General features: G+C 42.1%; 2 protein-coding genes across 2 annotated transcripts; one reads left to right on the forward strand and one right to left on the reverse strand.

The window, feature by feature from the left end:
* The first annotated feature begins 1,756 nt into the window (after positions 1-1,756).
* On the forward strand, positions 1,757-18,317 carry susd5 (sushi domain containing 5). The gene is made up of 5 exons (XM_039605379.1): positions 1,757-2,088; positions 4,251-4,428; positions 9,589-9,698; positions 11,604-11,792; positions 12,701-18,317. The coding sequence occupies exons 1-5, from the start codon at positions 2,010-2,012 to the stop codon at positions 14,518-14,520; spliced, it is 2,376 nt and encodes a 791-aa protein (XP_039461313.1). The 5' UTR covers positions 1,757-2,009; the 3' UTR covers positions 14,521-18,317.
* A 68-nt stretch (positions 18,318-18,385) lies between these two features.
* On the reverse strand, positions 18,386-23,377 carry LOC116312094 (cartilage associated protein). The gene is made up of 7 exons (XM_031729452.2): positions 22,844-23,377; positions 21,503-21,652; positions 20,840-21,011; positions 20,642-20,770; positions 20,392-20,537; positions 19,233-19,316; positions 18,386-18,685 (listed from the first exon to the last, which is right to left on the reverse strand). The coding sequence occupies exons 1-7, from the start codon at positions 23,303-23,305 to the stop codon at positions 18,638-18,640; spliced, it is 1,191 nt and encodes a 396-aa protein (XP_031585312.1). The 5' UTR covers positions 23,306-23,377; the 3' UTR covers positions 18,386-18,637.
* Positions 23,378-24,261: the final 884 nt, after the last annotated feature.

Genomic DNA, 24,261 nt, shown 5'->3' on the forward strand with positions numbered 1-24,261 from the left:
CAATCAAATTATATAACTTTTGTTCTTCAAAAAAGGTTCTCACCATCACTTATTAAGAAAACATTCACTTTAACTGGTATGCACACACATTTATTTAATTACTTATTTAGTTTTCCCCTCAAAAAAAGCCCTTTTCTGAATTCCACAAATTATGAGAGTAGTGTCAGTGTTGGAGTTACAGGCTTAAATGAGAAAATGTCATTAAAATAAAGTTAGCATGTCTTTGATCGTTCATTTCTTGGTTGTAACAATGCTTCTTGGTAATAAATCGGATCCCTTTGGAAAGTCTTTTTATTCCCCCTTAAATGGTGCCACATTTTTAAGGAGAATGCATTTGTGGGCTGAGCAGCAGAGTTGAGTGTGTGGGTTGCACCCATGAAAAACCTGCCAAATCTTTCCTGCCAGTGCCAAACACTTTCTGTGACCAACACAACCACCATGGATGACTTGTGATAAATGCTGGTTGAAGAATGGGATACCATGCCACAGCAGTGTGTGTGTGAGGAGGCGGTGCCAGCCTATTGTGGATGTGTATGGTTTTTTCCACATGGTACTATGTTTGTTAAATGAATAAATTGTTAAATCAGAAATACATCTTATTTCTCCTTCAATCATCCAACCCAAGAAACACACCAATCAAGAGTCAATAGAAGAACAAACTACTGAACCCACAAATGTTTTTTCTTACTAATATGCCACCATTTAAAGAGGAAATTTATTGGCAGGAAGCATCGTTACAACACAGGAATAATCAACCAAACACAAAATTCCTTACTTTTTGTGCTAAGTTTACAATAAAAAAAAAAGATATTTCTTGCATGCATTTAGCTTCACCTCAAGCGCAAACATTGTTACTTACACCTTATTTCATCAGTAATAACAGCACATCCATTTTCTACACGGAGCAATCTTTGTAAACCTTATTTTAAAAATAAAGCAGTTTTTATCATTTTTCTAATATCGCCTCAGTTTTTCTGATCTGAGTTTGAAAACCTGAAAAAACATCCATAACACTTAGACAAACGCCATCCACTGTCAAAACTGTGTGAGATTGTCTATTAGTTACCAATTTACAAACTCCAGACTGAATTTTCGACTTCCAGATATTAAAGCGTCACTTGTAGATGAGCTTTAAACGCTGACTCACAGGAGAGCAACCGCTATGCTGCAAATAACACCATCCTCACGGATGTGATTAGATGGAGATGGATATTTCCTGTGTTTCTGTTTACAAACACATGTGCACGCGGTGATAGCTTTTAGACCTAAACATGTGCACGTTTATGTCTACTGGTGTGGATCCTGTGTGTGTGTGTGTGTGTGTGTGTGTGTGTGTTATCTTCACCTGCAGATTCACTGAAACAATGCCTGGATGTTTTTTATGGGCTCGTGTGGGCCATTTGTATTTATCTCCCTCACCAAATGGGACGCGCACGCCCGCACCCGCACGAGTGCAGCTCTAGCACACCTTAATCAAGATTATTATGGTCTTGGGATGTGTTTAGTTTGGGTGTACAGACCCTGAGGTCCTGTATTTGTTAGAGAGTGTTAAATATCATCGTAAATGTACACTCACTCATAGTTTACAGGCTTTTATTTACTCCAGCTCATAAACACTGAGCAGGCTGGATCCCTTTTAATCTGCAGCCAAAGTTTCTCTCTCTCTCTCTCTCTCTCTCTCTCTCTCTTTCTTCTTTGCCCACCTTCAAGATACTGTGGCGTGACGTCGCCTGTTTTCTAGCGGGCACACGCGAGTTTTCACACAGGTGCTCCATCTGCTTGCCAGTGCGACTATTTGGGGCGATAGCCGCGTCGCTCCTGAGCAGCTCTGTTAACATCCTCGCTTGTTAACTTGGCAGAGTCAACCTCTGCCATCCGCAGGGAAATAGCAGGAGTTTGCTTAACCCTGCAAGCCTGTAAATACAAAATTTGAAGTTTTTGAAAACTTTTTTTCTCTCTTAAAAATAAGAGTTGACAGTTAGTGTACAGCTGAGGACGGAAGAAAAAAGATGCTGGATCGCTGTTATCACAAACTGCTGCTGTTTGGATGCCTGGCTTGTCTTCTGGTGACTGTTGTAAGTGCAGACGGTAAGTAAACATTTGAAATCATTGAAATAACCCGTACACCTCGTTGTAAAATTATTTTCTGATCTAATTTTGTCTGTTTGCTAAAGCTGTGGTGGTGATGCGCGCCAATTACGCATAGCTCGCCAGCAATTGGCACCAAGCCTGTTAGAGTCAAAGGGTTTTCTAAAATACATGTTTAATGGCAAAAGAGACGATTACACCACATTATTTCTCCCGTTAAACCCGCACTTTGTTCTTTGGTCTAAGCTCTGTGAGTGGTCTGCTGTGTCCAGCAGTCATCCTCAAACTTTTAGAGTGGACTGGAGAAGATTATTTTTTTTACTGTTTTATTGCTAAAAAGTTTTCTCTTATATTATTTTCAGTGGCAGATTAACAGGGCTGACTCTAGCCCTTTTTATGTCCTAGGCAACTTTAGATTTTGGTGCCCCCTCGTGGATCGATAGCTATATAGGTTTTTGAGAAAACTCATTTAGTGCAGGCGAATTGGTAAAAGAGCCCTCTAAACAGCTTTAAAAAGATACTGAGGCGTGCATGATTTGAAGAAGAAAAAGTTGTCTTCCTTGAAGCTTAAGGTCAATCGATACACTGTCATAATATCTGAGATATTTATTAAAAATGAATAATAAGCAGTCCAAATTGCATTCTTCTTTTATTTGTGACTTCAGGATCTGAAGATTCAGTAAATGCACAGAGAATAATTTATTTAGAGGAACCTAAATGTAACTAAATGTGTTTTCATTGTTACAGTTGTTACAGTTTCTGTCTTATATAGTTATAGGAAACATCCTTGATGACACTCCTGCATATACAGACCAAATTACGATAGAAACTTAAGATTGACAAGAAAGAATATTGTGAACTTTAGTAAATGGGTCAAACTTTTATTGACAATAAAACAAAAGTGATCTTACAGCTGGTGACAGTCACTGCCTGTGACTGCTCACCTGTCTGAAATGTAAAAAACTGATTTAAAAAAAAAACTGTTAACACCATCAAAAATTATTAATAGCTATAAATAATTACAGAAGTGCTGTTGTGTCATTTGCTGCAGCTTTTGCCATGGGGTGTGGCAAAAGAACACAAATGCAGGGCTCACAAACAGATGTGCCAAAAATAAAAATCAACTTTCATTAAAGAACCAAAGTCCAATGAGGCAAACACGCCAAGAAATCTAAAATAAAAGCAAAACACACTCAAGAGCAGGTGAAACAGATGCAGATGGGGGGAAATGAAACTGTAAATACTCAGAGACACAGTTAGGACTAATCAGGGGGAGTGGAGAAAAAAAAGAACTGAAAATAATTAGGGACAACGAGACAAGGGAAGTAAAAGCAAATACAAAACACAAGTGATAAATGACTGTCAAAATAAAACAGGTGATAAAACAGGGATAGAAATTTAAGCACCAGGGACACTAAACGAATATTGAACCATGAAGTTAAAACAGAATAATCGCTGTAACAGAATCATACAAACAAATGACAATATGTCTCTGTCTACAACAGTCATCCAAACTGAGGCTTTAAAAGAATAATGAAAAGAAAGCTAAAAATTCTTAATAAACAACCACAAAACTCAAAATAACCTAAAACCCACAGACCGTGACAGCTGTCTTTGATCACGCCTCTGCAGATAACTCTCTGAAGTTGCAGGTATTCAGAAATCTCAGAAGAACAACTACAAGCAGCAACTTCAGCTCCCGTGGACAGCTTGTCTCACCAGTGCCCTCCTACAGCCTTTCAGCAACACATTTTTAGAGAGCTTGTCTGGCAGACAGCCTTGAAGGAAGACTTCTCCTCTGTGCCAGATACAGCTTATTTTGGTTTATCTCAGTGTCATGTAAATATTTCAAAAACGTAACTCCTGCGATTATGAACCTGGAGCACATTTCTGTCCTGTGTTACTGGACAACCGCGATGTGAGAACGAGGCGGTAATGACAGGACCGGTATGCCGCTGTGATCGCTCCTGCAGTCAATTAATGATCACAGGGGGTGAGCAAAGCAGATCCTCGCACATCCACGACTGCGCCGCTGAGATTCACACTCAGGAGCGAGGCTTTAGGAAGTCCTTAAAGATACTTACTTCCTGCACATTCTGCTATTATCCTGAATTTGTTTGTATAAGATGTTATTTAATATTAATCTCCTTGCATTTCCTCAGGTCGAGTGTTTGTGCTGGACCTGAGAAACTCCTCTGACCTGTGGGGCTTCAGAGATGCTGAGCAAGCTTGTGCCTCGCACCGCGGCCGCCTGGCATCAGTAGAGGAGCTTCGTCACGCTGTGGTGGAGTGCTACTTCTCCCCGTGCACCCGCGGGTGGCTCTACGGGGGCTCAGTAGGGTAAGAATAGCAGCTGTCTTCAGAGGAGATGTCAGAGGTCATTATGGTGTGTGTGTGCGAGACGGAGGTTTCGGGAATGGATGAAAGAGAGAGGAAGTAAAGAAAGCGAGCGGGGAGATAGAAGAGTGACACATTTCAGGAGGGAAAGAGAAAAAGCAGAGAGAGGAAGCAGAGAGGGAGAAAGACTCCTCTGTTTCTTCCTGGAGGAGGAGGGAATTCTGAGATGGGGTGTCATGTCGACAACTGCCTCCATTTACACCTCTCATCTCCACGGCAACATGACTCACAGCTTTCAGAACAGAGCAGATTTGGGCCTGGAGGAAGAGCGGTACCCGGTTTGCTTAAATGGAGATGAAGCTGACAAGTGGTGATTATAGGGATAAAACCTCATGAACACCATCACTGCTACTATAGTATCTTATACTGCAGCTCCTAATAGAAAGATGTATGAAAAGTGTGAAACATGTTCCTTTTAAATGGGTGCAGACACCTGGTGAACACATGCCTGCTTTTAATGAATAATAGTTGAGATGACGTTCACATTTTCAAAAAACATCCAGTGTGGCCCGGGTTGGAGTCTCTGCTAGGCCAATTCTGGCCCCCGGGCCTTATGTTTGACACCCCTGCTCTACAGTATATTAGAGAATATAAAATACAATTAGTCTGTGAGTGCTGCGGTTCTTCCACAGATTTCTTGAACCTTGTTTTTTGTCAAGGTTAAAGAAAATGGTTTAAGTGATGTTTCTCTCTGTTGGTGTAACGTGTGAACAGTGTGTCCTGGGAGGAGGCACAAATCCCTTGGCGGTTGTGTCAGGAGGGGCATTTAGCATATCCTGCTGTAGTGACCCTTTGTGAATAAGGGAGCGGCCGACTATTCCACCTACAGGGCTGGTCAACCAGAACGCAACTCCCAAATTGGAAACTTCTTTATAATAATGAACAGAGAATTCATGGAAACAACTGAGAAATAAAACCTTTCAGGGGTTAACCTGGTTCAAAGTGGCCACCAAGTTTCTAACATACAGTAATATCCTTGTAACATATCTGGTTAGGGACGTATCACCTTTTCTTTTTATACACCGCTGGCTCTGTACATGTTGATCAGCGGACATCAGCTTTCACACTCCCTTACTGTGTTTCACACTATATCACCCTGCTACCGCAGCTCCGTCTGCTGAAGTCAGGAGCTACACGCCACACGCCTCCCCTTTTTGGACGGCTTATTTGAGCAGTGACAGTGACAGACGTGGAATCTGACGTATATTCAGATACAGTGAACTTTTCCTTTTCAGAAAACACAGACAATCTTGGTCTGTGTTGGAGGCAGTTGAGCAGAAAAGCACCAGAATTTTCTTCTAATATATCAGGAAACACAGAGTAAGAAAAGCAGTCCAACAGCTGAAGGTGCTGCAGTCATTCGGACATTATGCACTGATTATTTATGGGCTGTGAATTTACAGAGCAGCATGTGAGGGAAATACGATTCACAGGCGATTCATCCTCCTCTCCTGTTCTCTTGCGTGGTCTTCATCATAAATAAATCAACACTGTGAAGTGTAGCATGGTGCTTCCTGATATAAATCTAGCTCATCAGTCAGTGTTAGTTAAAGGTAAAAATACATTGATTGCAGGAGTTTTATTAATGTTTTTGTCTGGTTTTTTTCTATTTTATTGTCCACCTTACAACACACACTCCCATTGGTTGCGTAAAGGCCACCCTCACCCACTCCCTCACTCACACGTTGGTTGCTTAGATGAATAATTGTGTCGTTGGTGTGTGAACTGTGATGTTTTCCAGACTGGCGTCAGTGCCAGTTAACCACCTCAGATGTGTATGACATAAGTCTGTAGGTCTATTAGGAGCTTTAACAAGTGCCTCCCACGCTGACTCTTCCACCTTAACATCTTCCTCTGACCTGTCAGTCATTTTGTACCTCTGCTGCCCGGTAACCAAACACGGTTATACAAGAAGAATGAATTAGCGCTGTTTCATATGAATGCGCGCATAGTTCTGGGTGTTCCCTGTAGCAGTCACGCACTGTCAGGTGATGGATTCTTCTCAGAGGAAGATAAAGTGGCTCGACTTTCTCTCTCTCTCGGGCACAGATACCTGCAGGGATGAAAGTTAAATTTTTAAACAGTCGTCAGGGTTTTTTGTCTCTCTGAGTGCTTTCTCTGTGATTTCTGTCTTCTTCTTTTCTCCAACAGACTTTTCTCCCCCATAAAGCAAAGCTAACATGGCACACGCGTACAGTCTGACCTGCTCCACTCTCTCACTGCACTGCACTGCTAGTAAAGCCTTTGTTATGACAGTACGGTTGAGAGATGAGGGGAAACCTGGGAGCGAGAGCAGAAGGAAGACATGCAGCAAATACCTCAGGATAGATCAGACACGGGCCTCTGCAGTAGCCTTACAGTTTATGGTCGCCTGCTCAATCTGGTGAGCTAAACTGGTGCCCCTGCTAGTTAATTTTTTCCAACTACCGACACTTGTGTCGCGCCTAGTGTCTATTCTATAGAATGATTCTTAGTACCTAATATCACCAATCAAACCTGCTATTAAAGCTCATATTTCTGAATGTTCCCACAGGACTGATTGCTACTGCCAGCCTCTGTGGGAACATAATCTGATTGGCCTTGTCTTATCTGGTGTTTTTGGACGATAAACGGGTTAATAATGTGATTATGCTGCAACACAAATGGAGTATTCACTCAGCTTTTTTAGCTTCTGCAGCTTGTAGGAGCTGTGCTCATTCAGTCCCAGTGGAATACGTGCTGCTTTATGTCCACAGTGTTATGACTTCTCTATTTGAAGTTGGCTGTAACCTAAGGCTTGTTCTCTGGGAACATCTATCCATAATGTATCAGCGTGGGATAACACTGTGCCAAAGGCTACAGCCGCTGATACTGCAACATTTCTGAGTCATGATGTGTGTTCCTGGACCCTGATGTCATACTGCAATAATATTTAAATGGGCAACAAATCAAGTGGTGGTGAATAAACTGTGCGCGCAGTCAACTTTCCCACATGCGCACTTAATCAGAGGTACAGCCTTAGATATCAGGGGTGGAGGGAATATACAGAGGAATGTCTCAGCGTTATATTACAAGTTAATGACCTGCATTCATAATCTACCAGAAAAAAAATACAGAAATAAAGCCAAAAAATATATAATACTCAAAACATTTCCAATGCTTTGTATGCAGAATTCTACTTTTGTAGCTGCTGGTGATGGAGATAGCTATTTTCTACATATTGTTTTAGCCCACTGGTTCCCAGCATGCTGGTCAGGCCTGTAAATAAATGATGGCAGACTGGTAGACTGTAAATAATTGATGGATATTATTCATTGGTTTGCAATCCACTGATTTGAGGCATTGTGGGCAGTGTTATCTTGGCTTTTTTAAAGTGAGGTGAAGGTCTGACTAAAGAACCAAGAACAGCTACACAGCCTCACTGTAGCCACTTGTCAGTCACAAGGTTGCTATAATAAACCTTTCATGTCTTCTAAGCAAACATTTCGACGCTGAATGACTGTAGCGATAGTTCTTGTTCACGGCTGAAAACTAGTTCAAAACTAAAAGCAAACCCGATGTTGGAGACATGACCTCGACGCTAATTCGAGGTACTTGTTGAATGTTGCCTGGATGTTTACAAAAGATAAAACTTGTGTTCTACAATCTTGTCATCATTTCGATGAAACAATTAAAAAAAGACTCTGACAGAAAGAATGAGAAGGAAAATAGCTCCTCAGTTCTGTGGTCGTTTAGACAGCAAATTTTGATTCAGTTTTATTAATAGTCTTTAGATTAAAACATCATTTAGTTTCAGTCGACTAAACATCGTAAAATTATCGTAGATTAAATCTAAAGTGGATTCAGTGGACTAAAATGTAATGCGTAAAAGTTTGTCATGTTTTTACTGGTGAGAATTGCTCCACATTGTTTACAAAGCATCTCATTTTCCATGATATCAAATGCGATTGTGTCCATATGTCTCCTCTTCTCTTACTCCCAGTCATTGACATTTGTTCACCTGGGAGCTAGTTGTCCAGATGTCCATGTCCCACCTTCCTGCATGAGAAGATTACTTGTGTCTGTTACCGAACTTCCCACTTTTCTACAAAACGTAATTAGTTCTGATTGGATTTCGTTATTATTCACTGACAAAAGTGTCAATACATTTCATCATAGCTTCTGTCCTCATGAAGTTGTTCATGATATGTAGTTATTTTATGTTTTAATCAGAAAAAAGGGTTGTTGTGATGAAGATTATTGTTCAATGAAATTGTCACTTTCTCAGCGGCGAGTCAAACTCTTGATTTCACACTTTTGGGCCCAACTCTGAGCTAATTGGCTTCTTGCTCAGGAATCAGCAGGAAGCTGGGTTTAAGGATGGTTGTAACCGTCCAACATATTAAGTTCACCGTGCTCCAGTGAGACAAATTTAGTTATCCATAAACATGCAGAAAATAGCTTAAAAGTGTCTTTTTTAAAGGCGCCCATAATCATAATAAATGACTACATAAGTTGCCTTTAAAAATAAAAAAACAACAAAAACAAACAGATGTTTTTAATTCCTTCTTTTCAACAAATGCACCAACCTAATCTATATTTATCCCTCACTAAGAGATGTTCAAGTCAGACCATCTCTTCGGGAGTGCAAACATTAACATCTTGTCCAGGTCCTGCTCGGTTTTTTCAATTGAACTGCGACCAGGTTTGACCTGAGAGATGATTTCAGAGTTTCAACCATGTTTACTTTATTGGCAGTGAACATAAGTGTTCTGGTAATGCTTGAATGCTTTGTTAGCAAACTGTGCAGGTGCATCACACACAGAGAGAAGAGCTAAAAAATACTAAAATTGAAGCACAAACCTCTTTGGAGGTGATTAAATAGAATAAACCAGACGATGAAGCCTATTATTTGTAATTTTACTTGTGAGATCATTAAATTAAGAATGCTCAAAATGTGCACAAAATATAGCACAGCTGTTACAAAGTGAAAGAATAGCAACAGAGACCAGCAGAGACCATTATGAAATGCTTCTCTATAGTCCAGTCAGTGTTATGTCACGTTTTAATTAATGAGAGTGTGAACATATGACTTGATTTTATGCAGTATGGATATCATAGGCGTCACTGTCTGTTTATTTCCAGGACCACAGTGTGTAATGTTGTGGGCGGTGTGCTGAAAGCTGTAGAAGTGAGGACAGAAAATGGCACAGAGGACGCAGCACACCTGGACGCCTTCTGCATCAAAGACAAAGGTCAGTAAACCCACACAAAAACATACACAGTACGTAAGGATCGTAGAAGAGGAATGGTAGTAGCGATCAGGACATGAATGACTCAGGTTTGTGCGTGTGTAAATGTAAATGTGATGTGAAACAGCTGGATCCATGAATGTGTGTCAGTTCCGATGCGGCTGAAACTAAATGACACACATCACATCTGGCACATCATTGCCAAGTTTTGGATCACATTAGTGCTGACCAAAACTTGGAAGATTTCTCTAGTCCATGTGCCACACACCCTGAGGTTGGCACAGACACTCTCTGCTGTGGGAGCACATGTGAACACTTCACATCCATTTAATACAGGCAAACCAACTACACAGCTTATAGTCTAGTTATGGTTGGGTATATTAAATACAGGCTCCCTGGAGGCACCATTATCAGGGAAACCCACTCACATGGTTACACTGAACTAATTAAAAATTCCACATTTAATCTGAAACACGTAAAAAGAAGTTGCACTACAGTCTATAGTCAAAATGTCTTTTTGAATAACCATATGGGGGATTTTTAAACTTTATTTACATTTTAAATCATATTTTAGTTCATAATAAACAATAAAACACTTGTTATTAGAATTTAACAGTACATTATGGATATAATGCAAAACAAACTGTATTGATCCATCCATTATCTTTAATTATCTTAATTATCTAAAGTCCACCCTGGGATCTCCTCCTAACTGGTGCCCCTGAAAAACCTCCAAAGGGAGGCACTCAGGAGCCATACTAACCAGAAGCTCAAACAACCTCAACTATCTCCTTTCAAAATGCAAGAGCCAAGGCTCTACTCTGCGATGCCCACAGATGTCTGACCTCCACACCCTCTCTCTAAGGTTAGCCAACCACCCTGTGGAGGAAACTCATTTTGGCCGCTTGTTTTTGTGACCTCATTCTTTCGGCCATTACCTGGATTTCATAACCGTAACCGGTGAAGGTTGGCATGTAGACATAGAGATTCTGCTTTATCACAACAGTCCGGTAAAATGTCTTCATTATTGCTGATGCTGCATTAATGCGCCGATCCAACTCGTGCTCCACCTTCCCATCACTTGTGAATGACATCCCAGGACGGCTGGATTCTCTTGCTTGAGGCAGCCTCCCTCCCCATCGTTCCACTGTTTTCTGGCAGAGAAACATTGCCTTGGATTTGGAGGCGCTGATTCTCATCCCGCCTGTTTCTCACTCGGCTGCAAACCACTCCAGTGCATGCTGAAAGTCACGCTCTGATTAAACCAGCAGAATCACATCATCCACAAAAGCAGGGGTGCGATTCTGAGGCTCCCAAAGCAAATACCCTGCTCACCTCAGCTATACCTTGAGATCCTGTACCTGAAAACTAAAACTAGATTCAGAGACAAAGCGTAGCCCTGAAAACATGCAAGGACGCAGACACTTTGGTCATTAAAGGACCCGATGGCCGGTAGCAGTGGATCACTCTTTTGTAAGCCACCAGCTCCCATGATCCCTCCAGAACTCCTGCAGTGGTGAATATCTGGTCCACTGTTCCACAGCCAGGAGGGAATTCCTGGCATTCCTTCACCTGAATTCAAAGTTCGACAAGGTTCCTTTCCATCACCCTGGATGAAAATTTTAATATGCATAATTATCCATATCAATATCCATGAAGATCAGACGAGTTTCAATTCAATATTCATGCCTTATCCTCATGTTTTTAAAATTCACATCATCCTCTTACATAAAAGCTTTTGCTTCATGTCCAGAATTCATTCATTCATTCTTTGTCTTTACAAATGATATACTGATATTATAAAGCTGATAAGCATTGCTTGACATTTACAGAGAACACTGTTTCCTATGGAATAAGTATAACAGCTCTGTTACTAAATACGTGCATCTATATGTTTGTTGCTGATAGATGAGCCCTGTGGAGACCCCCCATCCTTTCCTAATGCACGCCTGCAGAGTCACTCTGGGTCCGAGATGGGAGATGAGCTTCTGTACACATGTGTCCCGGGTTACGTGATGCCCGGTGGACACACTGCCTTCAGCCTGCTGTGTGACAGCTGTGGGGAGTGGTATGGACTGGTGCAGATTTGTGTTAAAGGTAAGAGGCTGTTGTGGTCAGAGCTTGATTCTTTGTGTTTGAACAGACTCTCAGTTGTTAGCTGGGATGGAAATGGTCTTACTGGTGCTTTAGCGTGTGTCGCTAATCCTTTATAAAGGCAAAATGCATGGCCTGTGTGGATTATTAGCTAACAGTTAATCATGCTTTTCATCTAAAGCAGTCGTTCATAAACTATCCAAAGACAACCACTCTAGATTTTCATTTTCTTACAATATTGGCAGCTATGTTTAGTAAATGGAGCCTCTAAAAGGTCACAAATATCTGTTTTCTACCCAGACGTTTTGAGGTCCAACTTTGATCATAATCTCAAACCATTTTTTTGCATTTCTGATTTAAAGAACTGGCTGTGTACCAGAGGAACTGGTTCAAGAGTGACACTGACATTTTGCTGGTTTGGAACCAAGAATCAGTGACGTCAGGGTCTGCCAACCCAGCAGCCAGATTATGTTAGCTCAGTATGATCAGTGGAAACAGATGGCAATAGTTGGCTCCAGCTAAAGGTCTCAAAATCTATCCAGCAGTGCCACTAAATGTCATTGAAAATACACAAAAAACAAAAAACATTTTTCTTAGGTTTTGTGTAGGTTTAATTTTCTATTTCTTGGTAGGATGCCGTGACTTTTCGGAGCCTTGGCATCATTATGAAGCCACCAAACAGTGGAGCAGAGAATTTGCTATGCCTATCTACTGGCGACTGCCTTTGGCCTCATATTTAATTAAAAGAGGTGGCATCGACCTGAAATCACTGTTTCTCAGTTTAAGGGTTCATAATCTAAATATCTTGGGAACTTTTGATAACTTTCTTTGAGTCATAAAATAATAAATAATAAATGTAGATACTCGATCTGACTTGAAAATTTACACATTTTTATTTTGTCTTTCTGCAGATGAGGTGAGTCACACAGACTACGAGGACAAGTTCACAGATTCCTATATTGAGGCAGAGCGCCACCCTGAGACACCATCAGAGGCTCATGGCGATGTACACGAGGAGGTGTATGGAGCTGCGTACCCACACGGAGAGATGAGCATGGAGCAGCAAGAGACGAGTTTTAGAGCCAAAGCTGAGGAGGACCATCGAGACCTGAGCAGAAAGCGTAAAGTGGGAGAAGAAGTGGCTGAAGGTGGTAAAATATTTGAAGGAGCTTTAGTTGAACAAGAAAAAAATGATGAACGGGCTGGTGAGGACTTGGTAAGTCCTTGGACGTGGCAGCAGGAGAGAACTGAGGTGGCCAAGATTGATACAGTGGAAGCCACAGAAGCACCCGTCTCTCTTCTCTCCCAGAAACACATGTTCTGGTTCCCCTCTGAGACCTTCCAGGAGGAAGGACCTCAGGTCTCCACCAATCCAGCCACGCAGACAACACAGAGGACCTCTGTTGACCGATCTGAGGAGAGCATCGAGCACACGAGTCAAGAAAGGCCCTATCGTCAACATCCCATTGATGCTGATGATCCTGAGCATGAAGGAGATGATTTTGATGATCCTGACACCAGCCGCCATGATGACCAGGACGACATCCATGAAGATGACCACCATGATGATCAAGACGGAAGCCACCAGGAGGAAGACCACGATGAGCACAAGAGGCAACCAGCTCAAGATGAAGATTTGGACAAAAAGGAAAGCCAAGAAAGCTATGACGATCACGAGGAGCATTATGACATGGGCGAGCATGAGGAGGACCGTGATCGCAAGGAGTACGACGATCCAGATGATACGTACGACGGACACAAAAGCCAGGAGGATCATGATGATCATAATGGAGAACATCATGAGGTCTCTGAGGAACATCTAGACCATGATGACCACGATGACCACGATGACCGTGCCATACATTATGACGACACCCATTATGCTGACCTTGATGATCACGATGATTTTGGACACAAAGACGCTGAGAGCTATGACGATCACGATAGCCATGAAGATGATAGTCGTCAGCACGTTATTTTTTCTGTGGTAGCCGATGAGCATCAGAACGTCACTCAGAGGGGAGCAGAAGGAAAGTCCGCCACAGATGACACGTGGCTGGACGGTTACCCTGTTGTTTTCGAAAACGGTGACTCCGTAACAGAGAAGGTGAAACCAGAGGATAAAGACAGAAGGAGATTTTTCAAGACGACACCCAGACCAACTGAGGTGGAAATTCGTAGACCTTACACCAGCTCGCCCAAGGAGCATGAATCTCTCACCACGGTGCGTGAATTCGAACTAGGGGTTTTAGAGGAGGTGTGGCCTGACTCCATCGGGACCCCTGCCCCTGACCTTCTGGAGCCTTCAGACTCTCCTTCATACTCCGAGACCGGAGACTACAGCACACAACAAGCAGTTCCCACCGACTCCTGGATGGCTGGCCTTACCGATCATCCCTTCCTTGATCATGGCCCAAGCCCTCCAGTGCACAAGGACGGCTTCGTGCTCAGCCTGCCTGGTGAGACTGGTGAGAGGGGAGAGCAGGAAGGGGAGATGGGAGAGACGATCTGTGTGGATGACGCCTGCCCTCCCCTCCCTCCGAGCTCTTCCGGCCGAGGCCCCACTGTGGCGGCCATTATTGTGGCGATTTGTGTCGTCGCAACGGCAGTCATTGTCGCGGTGTGGTGTTACCGACGACAGCAGCAGAAGAGTTCGGCGTATGAGATGAATGGAAAGGGCCAAAGTCATGCCAGACAGGGCCAACAGATAGAGATGCAGCAAAAGGTGTAGGGGCGAGAGACGAGGAAGGGGACCCTGATAAAGACCTTTAGGAAGGATGGGAAGATTCAGTGGAAAGCTGTTGATCTTAGGTATGAACTTTAAAAAAGCTAGTACAAAATATTTTAATGATGCTTAACATAGTGAAACTTGAGTGAAACAAGATGGCAATAGTCCTCTCACTTATCGGTTCGGAGGAAATCCACCAATCCTTGTATGTTAACCATGATTTTTAAAGCTCTGGCATCTACCTGGACATAAACCAGTCTGGATTCAACTCCAGAAGCTGAGAAGCGAGACTTTAAAGATATTAACATGTAGGAAAACCACAACATGAGGCACAGCACTGCCTGAATATAGGAACTGAAACTTCATTCTCCAAAGCTCTTGGACATTTTGATGAAGATTTCTTGCTGTTGTTTTTGTTGAGTGCTCGTATTATTGTTGATGTGCATTGTTTGAATTTCTGTGTATTGTGTTTATGGAAAAAAAATGGTGTAGTTCACCACAGGAGCGTTGTCACAGACCGTCAGAGCAGGTTCGCGGCAGGACATGAAGAGTACTGAGAGGGGTGAGATGAAAGAAAAGAGGCTGGTGAAAGGTGTAAATAAGAGGTGGAGTATGATGGGAGAAATATTTCTTGTCTGTGTTGGTTTTGACATTCAGCTGGTGAGACATAAAGAGGCATCCAGACTACAGACTCAGCCACATGTATGCGTGTGTGTGATAGTGTGCGTATGTGTGTCGCGGGTCTGTGCAATCCGCCAGTCAGCAGTAAATTATGTTTGAAGGTACCGACCGAGGAAGCAGAGTAGATCCTGACATCATTCCAACTAACCACAGATTAAACACTGTGGTGAAAAAGAATCACAGCCTCAAATAAATACAGTTTAAATAGAGTTTAAATACAGTTTCAACGCAGCCAAAAGTTTAATAAAAAGTGCATTTAGATTTTCAAATGATCAAAAATAGGACTCCACTGCATGCCCTAAAACAGAGAGATTGATATACACTCAAAGACTACTTTACATCCCTTTTGTTCTAAAAGGGACTCTCTTAATTCTTCATGGCATAGATTAAACAAGGTGCTGGAAACGTTCCTCTGAGATTTTGGTCCATATTGACATGACATCATAACACAGGTACTGCAGATTTATCGGCTTCAAGTCCATGATGGGAATTTCTTGTTCCAACACATCCCAAAGATTCCCTGTTTGATTGAGATCTGGTGATTGTGGAGCCAATTTGAGAACAGCTGAGTCATTGTCATGTTCAAGAAAGCAGTTTGAGATGATCTGAGCTTCGCGACGTGGTTTGTTATCCTGCTGGAAGAGGCGTGCACTGGGACGAACGTGGTCGGCAACAATACTCATGTAGGGTGTGGTGGTGAAACGGTGCTCATTTAGTACTAAAAGGCTACAAAGTGTGCCAAGACAATGTTCTCTACACCATTACACCACCACCAGCCTGAACCATTAACACATGGCAGCATGTATCCATACATTTTTATTTACACCAAATTCTGATCCTACCATCCTAATGTGATAACAAAAACTGAGACTCAACAGACCAGGCAACAATTTTACAGTCTTCTGTTGTCCAATTTTGGTGAATTTTGGCCTCAGTTTCATGATCTTACCTGATCAGAGTGGTACCCAGTGTGGTCTTCCTCTGCTGAAGGTCATCTGCTTCAACTTTTGACACCCTGTGCAAAACCTGTAACGAGTAGTTATTTGAGTTACTATTGCCTTGCTATCAGCTGTCACGTTCTTAAATCACCTCTTTTCTCCATTGTGATGCTCAGTCTTAACTTCAGCGCGTCATGTTTGCATGCCTAAATGCCTCGAGCTGCTGCCATGTGATTGGCTGATTGAATATTTCCTTTAATGAGGAGTTGAACAGGTGACTGGTGAGTGCATACACACATATGATGGCGAATGTGTCATAAGTCATTACACTATGAGCAGTTACAGAGGACTGGACTCTGGGAATATTTGCTCATGTCTGAGTAGATACAGTGTTGTAACCATTTCTGCCAAACAGAGATGAAAGCATTCAGGATTTTTTAAAATACTGTATCATTCTGTGTTATCGACGAGCCATCTTTCCATATGTGCCAGATATTTAGAAAATGTAAAAGAGCATGTTTGTGGTCAAATTTCAGGGTTTTACAGTAGGAATGTAAATAAAACAGTATATAAGGGTAATAGCATGGGAAGTGATTATAATTATTGCCAACAGGGACCGATGATTAATAAAAAAGAAACTTTATGGTAAAAAATTTTCTCGCATAATTTCAAAATCAATCACGAGCTGATTTACAGGAAATATCTAAATGTTTCCTTTATGGTGTCTGAAAATTAACTGACATTAATGTGGCGAGGCCATGGGGAATTATTAAGCACCTGCTTTCCGTGTGTTTCTGTGCATATGATCTGTGACTGTATTGACTCGCTGTACATACGACAGCATTACCAGTGTGTGGAAATACCTTGTTTCTTGTTTCACAGGTGGCATTACGCACCACCCCTCATATCTTACACAGGGTACGCTCATCTCCGCGACGTCTGCACGACTACCTTTTACTTCAGCTGTGATTACCGCGACTGTACTCGCCCACGCCGTAGGCTATCAAGCAACGAACTCTGTGGCGAAACAACAGGTTTGCCACGTGAACGATGCCTGAAGAAGGATCATAAAAATAGACGTTGTTAAATTAAAAGTGTGACTACACAGCGTCGTCCTCTCAACCTTATGTGATTTATGACAAGATGAAATGTGTACTGTATGTGTCTTCACAAAGTTACAATAAATATGTGGTATAACTCTGGCTTCTAGTTTACTTTTGCTCAGCCTTTCATAAGGACATTTTTAATGCTTTTGCTTCTCCGAGCAGAGTTTAAAAAGAAGCAGAAGAGAGAAAGCGGTGGGATGAACTACAGCTGAGGAAGAGGTAATAAAAGAAACAGGACAGAAGGAGAAGGCGAAGAGTTGGAGACACACAGTAATACAGAGGGAATGTTCCCCTGTGGGTTTTTACCACCACCGTGTGACAAACTGCACAGAGACTCAATGTTCAAACATTATTAAACACCACAGTGTTTTCTCTGGTGGGCTCTCTGCTCGGCTCTCCTGTCTTCTATCTCTGGGTTTCTTTATATTGGGGCTCCAGTTAAAGACCAGTGAACTGGAAACGAAGAATAGCTGAGTAATTATCATTTAAGTCACTTTTAAAGCAGATATTAAAAATGGTCGCTCCAGCTTCGATACTCCAACTTCTCTTTGGACACTGGGAGACTCCAGTCCTTGTACCTGACCTTTATCTGGAGAATGTCTGTTGTTTGTTAAGTGGCTTAACACAGACCCGTGAACCATTTAAGCACAAAGAGCTACCTAACTCAAGGGATGAACTTCGCAAAGAGCCAGTTTTAAATTGTCTCTTTAGGCACTTTTTTCATTTGCAGCCTGTCGCTAAAGCACATCATTTGTTCCCATTTCTTTAGCTGAAAAATACCAAAGACAACACAGCTTGACAGACATAAAGTAGTATTTTTAGACCAGCAGGGCTATTCCCAAAGAGCTATCAGCGAAAAACCTGTCATATCTCAGCGTGGTTTGCAGTGTCTCCTTGCAACTTTGAAAAACAAGTGGAGGACAAAATTAGAAGTTGCAGGACTAAAAATCTATCTACAGCGAGGGAACAAATCCAGCAAAGACCTGACACAGGATCTGAGAGATGCATCTCTGCCTTCAGTTGATCCAGCTACTGTTCAGAAATGCTCTCAGTGGACGTGGCAGTTGTTTTACAACCTCACTGAAAAGACGTGATTACTGGAAAGTTATTTTATTGTAAAAAAAAAAAAAAAAAAAAAAAAAAAAAAAAAAAAAGGAAAAACATGTCATACTCGGGTGATTCACAGTGGAGAAATTCATTAATAAAAAGATGAGACAAAATATCTCCGTTTTCTTTAAATTATTAAGCCACTATGCTGTATGTCCACTGAACAGAATATTAATAGGCACGCAGTAGGAAAGTAAAACAAACTCAATCAACCACAGACTGTAAACCCCGATAAATATAAAAATTGGGAGTGTTTTGTGTTGTTTTTCAGTGTTTCAGCAGAATCTTCTACTCATTCTCGTCCAGGAACTCATCTATAAACTCGACCACCTCCCCCTGCAGACACAGACACGAAAAAACAATGACACAATGACACAGAGACAACTCAGGTGCGACTGTTTTGTTTCAAAGCGAGGTTTTTTTCCACTAAGTGGATTACCATTAATCCTCACACTCGCAGTTTTATCTGTGATTTCTCATATTCTGCATTACTGAAGAGATTACAGTCAGTAACTGAATGGTATTTACCACATACAGCATGTAATCCTGGTTTATGGTTGGTTGCCCTGATGGCCACACTTCCTGTGCTGCAGCATAATAACTCAAAGAAACATGATGCCACACTGCCACCTCACGGCTGTCTGTGATATTGCAGTCTAATAAACACTGGACACATTGTACTGAAGGTCATCATGTGACCAGCCTGAGGAATCTAGGGTTTTCCCAGTTACACAAGGTCACAGATGCAAACAGTGCAGTCCAAACTGTCATTTAATGGGAATTATGCATTTCTAATTTTATGCATGGACTGCATCTTATGTTCCCTTCACTTGACCTAAGGTAACCTCCCGCCTGGAAAGATCCTTTGATACAAACCACGCACCTCATCGTCGCTGGCCAGACGCTGTCTGGAGAACTCCAACATCTGAAGCTGCATGGTGGTCTGATTGTAGTACCGGACTGCCTCCTGCAGGACAACAGTCAAAGAAATGATGAGTGTCAGAGAGACCCAAAGACTCAAAAGCAGGGAACACCTTAGGATGTGTGTGTTTCTGTGACAAAGCAATAAACATTTTATAGGAACAGTTATACTTTTTTTATTACTGGTATATCAAAAATACATTCAGATGGCCGCCCTCCCTCAGCTTGGTTCTGTCAGAGGGTTCTTCCTGTTAAAAGATTGTTTTTCTTTCCTACTGTTGCCAAGCGCTTATTCAAAAGGGTTCGTTTAATTGTTGGGGTTTCTTTGTATTATTGTAGGGTCTTTATCTTACAATCTAAAGCACCTTTAGGCGACTGTTGTTGTGATTTGGTGCTATATAAATTAAATTGAATTAAATTGAACTTTGTTCAATAAAATTTTACTCATAAAACCTTCTGCTTTCTTGGATGGGCTGTTAGAGAAATTAACTGCACAAAAGGTAAATTCTACAAAATGCACCAACACCACAATAACGACTGAGAGGTCAGCTGTGGTGAAGCCCAGCAGACAGCTGCTAGCTATAGCCACCTCTGTTGGTCACAACCGTAATAATGCAAACTTTAGACATTAATACAATTCAACCATTCCAATGTAAAACAAATGAACCTGTTTACAGTTTTTATTAAATCATGAATGAACTATAAAGCCCAGAAGCCTTTTATTTCCCAGGCTGTAAACGTGCTTTTTAACAAGACAGTCTATGGCGCTAATCTCACTTTTAGAGCCAATCTCAAGTGGCTGCTGGAGGAACTGCAGTTTTTGGCACTGATGCATTTTTATAGCTGTTTGTTAACAATAAACCTGCATCTGGCAAATGGCTTACTATATGAACTTAATTAACATTAAAGGCTGGAAACAGGGTGGAAAATTCCAGGATCCACTCATGGGCATCTCTGAAGATCATTAATAACACAGATACCCTGCAGTGCACAGACTTATGCCATGCTAAGCTTCATATTTGCCGAACAGATCTTTTCAATAACTTTTAGGTAAAAAAGCAGCCTGAAATGCATCAGTCAGGTGTGCATATTCTGTGTAATTAATTCTGAACATCACTCACTGATCTGGGGAGGAAATCCTCATCTATCAGCTCCCACTTGCTTTTGTGGAACTTGTAATACTCCACGTTGTTCTTCATGACTTCGTCATTGGGGTCAAACAGCAAGTAGCTGGTTGCACACGGCACTGCGTTCTTCAAGTCATTCACTGAAAGCACAGTTAAAGTCACAGTCAAACTCCAGCAAACGAACCTCAGAAATTCGAAAGAGAAACAGTTCTCTGCTCAAAGCTGCCAGCTGAGTACTACTCACGCTTGTAGTAGGCGAACTGCAAGTAGTGGTACATGGTGGCCACAAACTTCTCAACAACATAACCGCCGACAACAGGTGTCAGGTCGCTCTCACACCCGGCCTTCCTCTCCAGCACTTCCATGTAGTGGTCTAAACAGAAAACTAGTTTAGGCCTTCAATAAACAGTCATGAATGCACATGAGATGGACATGAGCTGACCAGCTATCGAGGGGTAGAAGTCTTTAAAATCTCTGACGTCCCTCGGTCCCTCAGACGCAGCCAGACACTCGTCGTAGACCTTGAAGAAGTCCCTGAGTGCCAGCTCCATGTCTGACACTGAGGTACGGAAGTTTTCTCCGTTGTACGCCCTCACGGCACGTATAAATAAGGTCTGAGATACCACAAGAAAAAAGGATTTGAAAACACAATCCAGAGTGTTATTGCAAACTTTGATAAAGGACTCAGTATTAATCATTTTCAGCACTATGATTATCTTCTGTCTGAAATCTTTGACGAGTAATGGTTGCAGACTCTCTTTTTCCACCTTCCCACGCTTGTATTTTACATAACAACACTAATACATATCAAGAGATATGAAATTTTTTAGCGTAAAGTAAAGTGGATGTAGCCACTGAAGCCCTGCCAAGGATGCCCTAAAGTCCTCAGACCAAAACTGGCAAGTTCATATTGCCAGATATGCCCGTTTGACCTGCACGACCACAGGCTGCTTCCACATCAGGGCACCCGCAGAGCCAATAACAGAGTGGGTTGCATGCCACAGCCATGGGTGTGACGCCTCTTGTGGATAAAAGCCTCGAGAAATCAGAAAGGATCAAAATGAAAGAGCGCCTCACTGCGTTTAAAGCATGTATCCGTGCCTACCTCGTAGGATTTGGTCTCCAGGTCTTTCAGGTGCTCCTCGGCTCCAGGCAGACTCTTGTAGTAGGCCATGTTTCTCTGCATCATCTCATCATCCGGGTGTTTCAGGAGGAAGGTGTGGGCAGCAGACACCGCCTTGGCCAGGTTGTCAGACTAGAACACAAAAACACACATTAAAATGATTTGTTTTTGTGCTGGTCAGTAAAGGAACCACACAAAGCCTATGGTACTAACCTGAAATGAAATTAGTGTCACATGCAGCAGTAGACTTACTTGTAAAAGTGATGTCATTTATCAGTTATCAGCTGATGTTTGTCTTCACTTATTAATTTGTTTAAATCACCACAACTGACCACAACTTATATTGTTGGCAGTGTGCTGACCCCTGTTGTTTCCTCATCACTGACATCTGCTTCTACTTCAATTGTATATAAAGCATTATAATTATAATTATAAATATAGCTCTATATAATAAAGTTGAATTGAATTGATATATAGTAACTATATATTTATTACATTGATTCCAACATCTTTGATATAAAGATGATATATGTGTTATTAATGTCTGTGTCACGGTGTAGTCCTGTAACTTGTATATGTAAACATACCTGGTCAGTAAAACTGATTCTGATTCCTCACACACATCTCCACTCTCATGCACACCTTACTTCACACTCCGTTACTGCTGCATATTTTTAATTATTTTAGATTAATAGATTACTTTGCGAAACTGGTGCAAAACAGTGTGTCTTCCCCCTTTTTTGGCACTGCCCAAGGAGCTTAGTTGTGACAACTGGAACTTCAATGTGATGTGATTACATTAATTTCCATTAAAATGAAACTTTTCGGTGACCCCTTGGGCCATGTGGGGGAAATCATCAGCATGGAAATGTTTAATCGCGGGGTAAAAATACAATAACTATATTAACTAACACTTCCACATGGGATCATCTGCGTTTGTCATGTTTCTCAGCTTCCTGAACTATTCATAAATTTGCTTTAACAGTCGACTTTCTGTGACCATGCTGTGCGTGTAAAATAGACGATTCTAGGATGTGCCGAGGAATAAGAATCAGCACCTTTATCGGCGTTTCTTTCCTTTCCTTAAAAATGGACCGTAAACCACAAGAGTTTTGTTTCTTACAGCAGACCCCCAATTGTGCATCCGTGGCACGTAGATGACGTCAAAACGCACGTCGGGGAAAAATCACGACCACAGTTAAATAAACTTTTATCACTGGGTAAAGAAAGTTGTAAACAACACATCACAGATCCTGCCGGTTTGAGACTCAAATCTCATTTAGGGGACCACTTCGAGGCCCCCTCCTTATTAGTTCTGCTTACTTTGAAGTAGGCATATTGAAGGTATTTGTACGGCTCCCTCCTCTCAAATTCATCTATAGTGTCCCGGCTGGGCATGGTCTGCCTGAAAGCGGGTAAGCCCTGTTTGCAGCGCTTCAGGCACTGCGCTCTCTTCATAACGTTTCCAAACGCCTGCAGCTCTGGAAACTCCGCAAACCTCTGCTCGTCCTCCAGCCTCACGGAGCTGCAGTTAAGGTTGCAGAAGGCCTCGCTGTCCCGCAGCAGCCGGTAGAGTCGCAGAGACACCTCCATGTACTCCACCGTCTCCTTCCACTTCTCCCCGGTGTACTGATCCAGTGCGTATTTGTAAGCGGACTCCAGAGGCATGAGCTCATGCCTGGGGAAACTCCTGAAGCTGTATTTCTCATACTGGGAGTTCACCACGGAGACGAAAAATGCGATTAATAAGACAGGAAAAAGCTGGGAAGAAGTGGAGGTAGCCATTTTTGAGGCTGGAAAGAGCTGGAAGGGTAGGCTGTTGAGCGTGGGTCTATAGGCCCGCCTCAAGTTCCACCACGTATCCAGACAAAGCCTCCCCTCCCACGGGCATGGGGCTGGCAAGATCGCTCCGTCCAGTGGGAGCTACTGGAGGTGCTCCTCCCATTAAATTACAAAAGTAAAACTTTACAGTTGTTCGGATTTTTCACAGTACAACTGTAAAGCCGGGTTGAAAGTCTACGTTTCATAACTTTTATTAGGGAAAGCATGAATTCAACAAGAGTGTATTTTACCCAAAGGGGATTTTTGGGTATTTTACCGTCTGCTTTACGTTTTTAAAATATTTTTTTCACATTTAAAGCTTGAACCTCTTTCTTCCCTAATTGAACCCCCGGTGAGATTGTCCCCCCCCCACCTCTTCTCCTCCCACTGCCACGTAGAAACATTCCTCCTCTGTCTGCCTCCCCTCCAAAAGCCTGAACACCACCAACATAACTCTATCTGTGCGTAAAGTCAGCAGCAATCGTTATGCGTACTGCTCATTCTTACACTTTGACTATAAATCGGAGGCGTAGCCAGATATGCAGATTATTGCTTTTTTTATGGATCCAGGTGGATGTGTCCGCATCTGTTTGGAGACCCCAATGTTTCCACGTTGACACATAACTCGGGCAGCACTGCGCAAGAGCAATGCGCGGTGCCCCAACTATCCCATTCAATTGCAAAGGGCGTTAAGTCAGCTGGAGCGAAACACGGAAGTAATACGTCACTGTGTCAAAATAAGACTCTAATTTTCTACTCCAATATTGTGTGTTTTTTTCCTTGTGTGGCACAAAGATATTCGATCACACGTTTCAACCTCTTGTATTTTGGTTTTATTAACAATGCGTCACAGTTAGACCAAGGGTCAAAGTTTTACTTGTAATATTCAAACCGGATGTGGTGCGGCTTTTTCTCTGGCT

This window comes from Oreochromis aureus, linkage group 22 (assembly GCF_013358895.1).
Source record: "Oreochromis aureus strain Israel breed Guangdong linkage group 22, ZZ_aureus, whole genome shotgun sequence".
NCBI classification, from domain to species: Eukaryota; Metazoa; Chordata; class Actinopteri; order Cichliformes; family Cichlidae; genus Oreochromis; species Oreochromis aureus.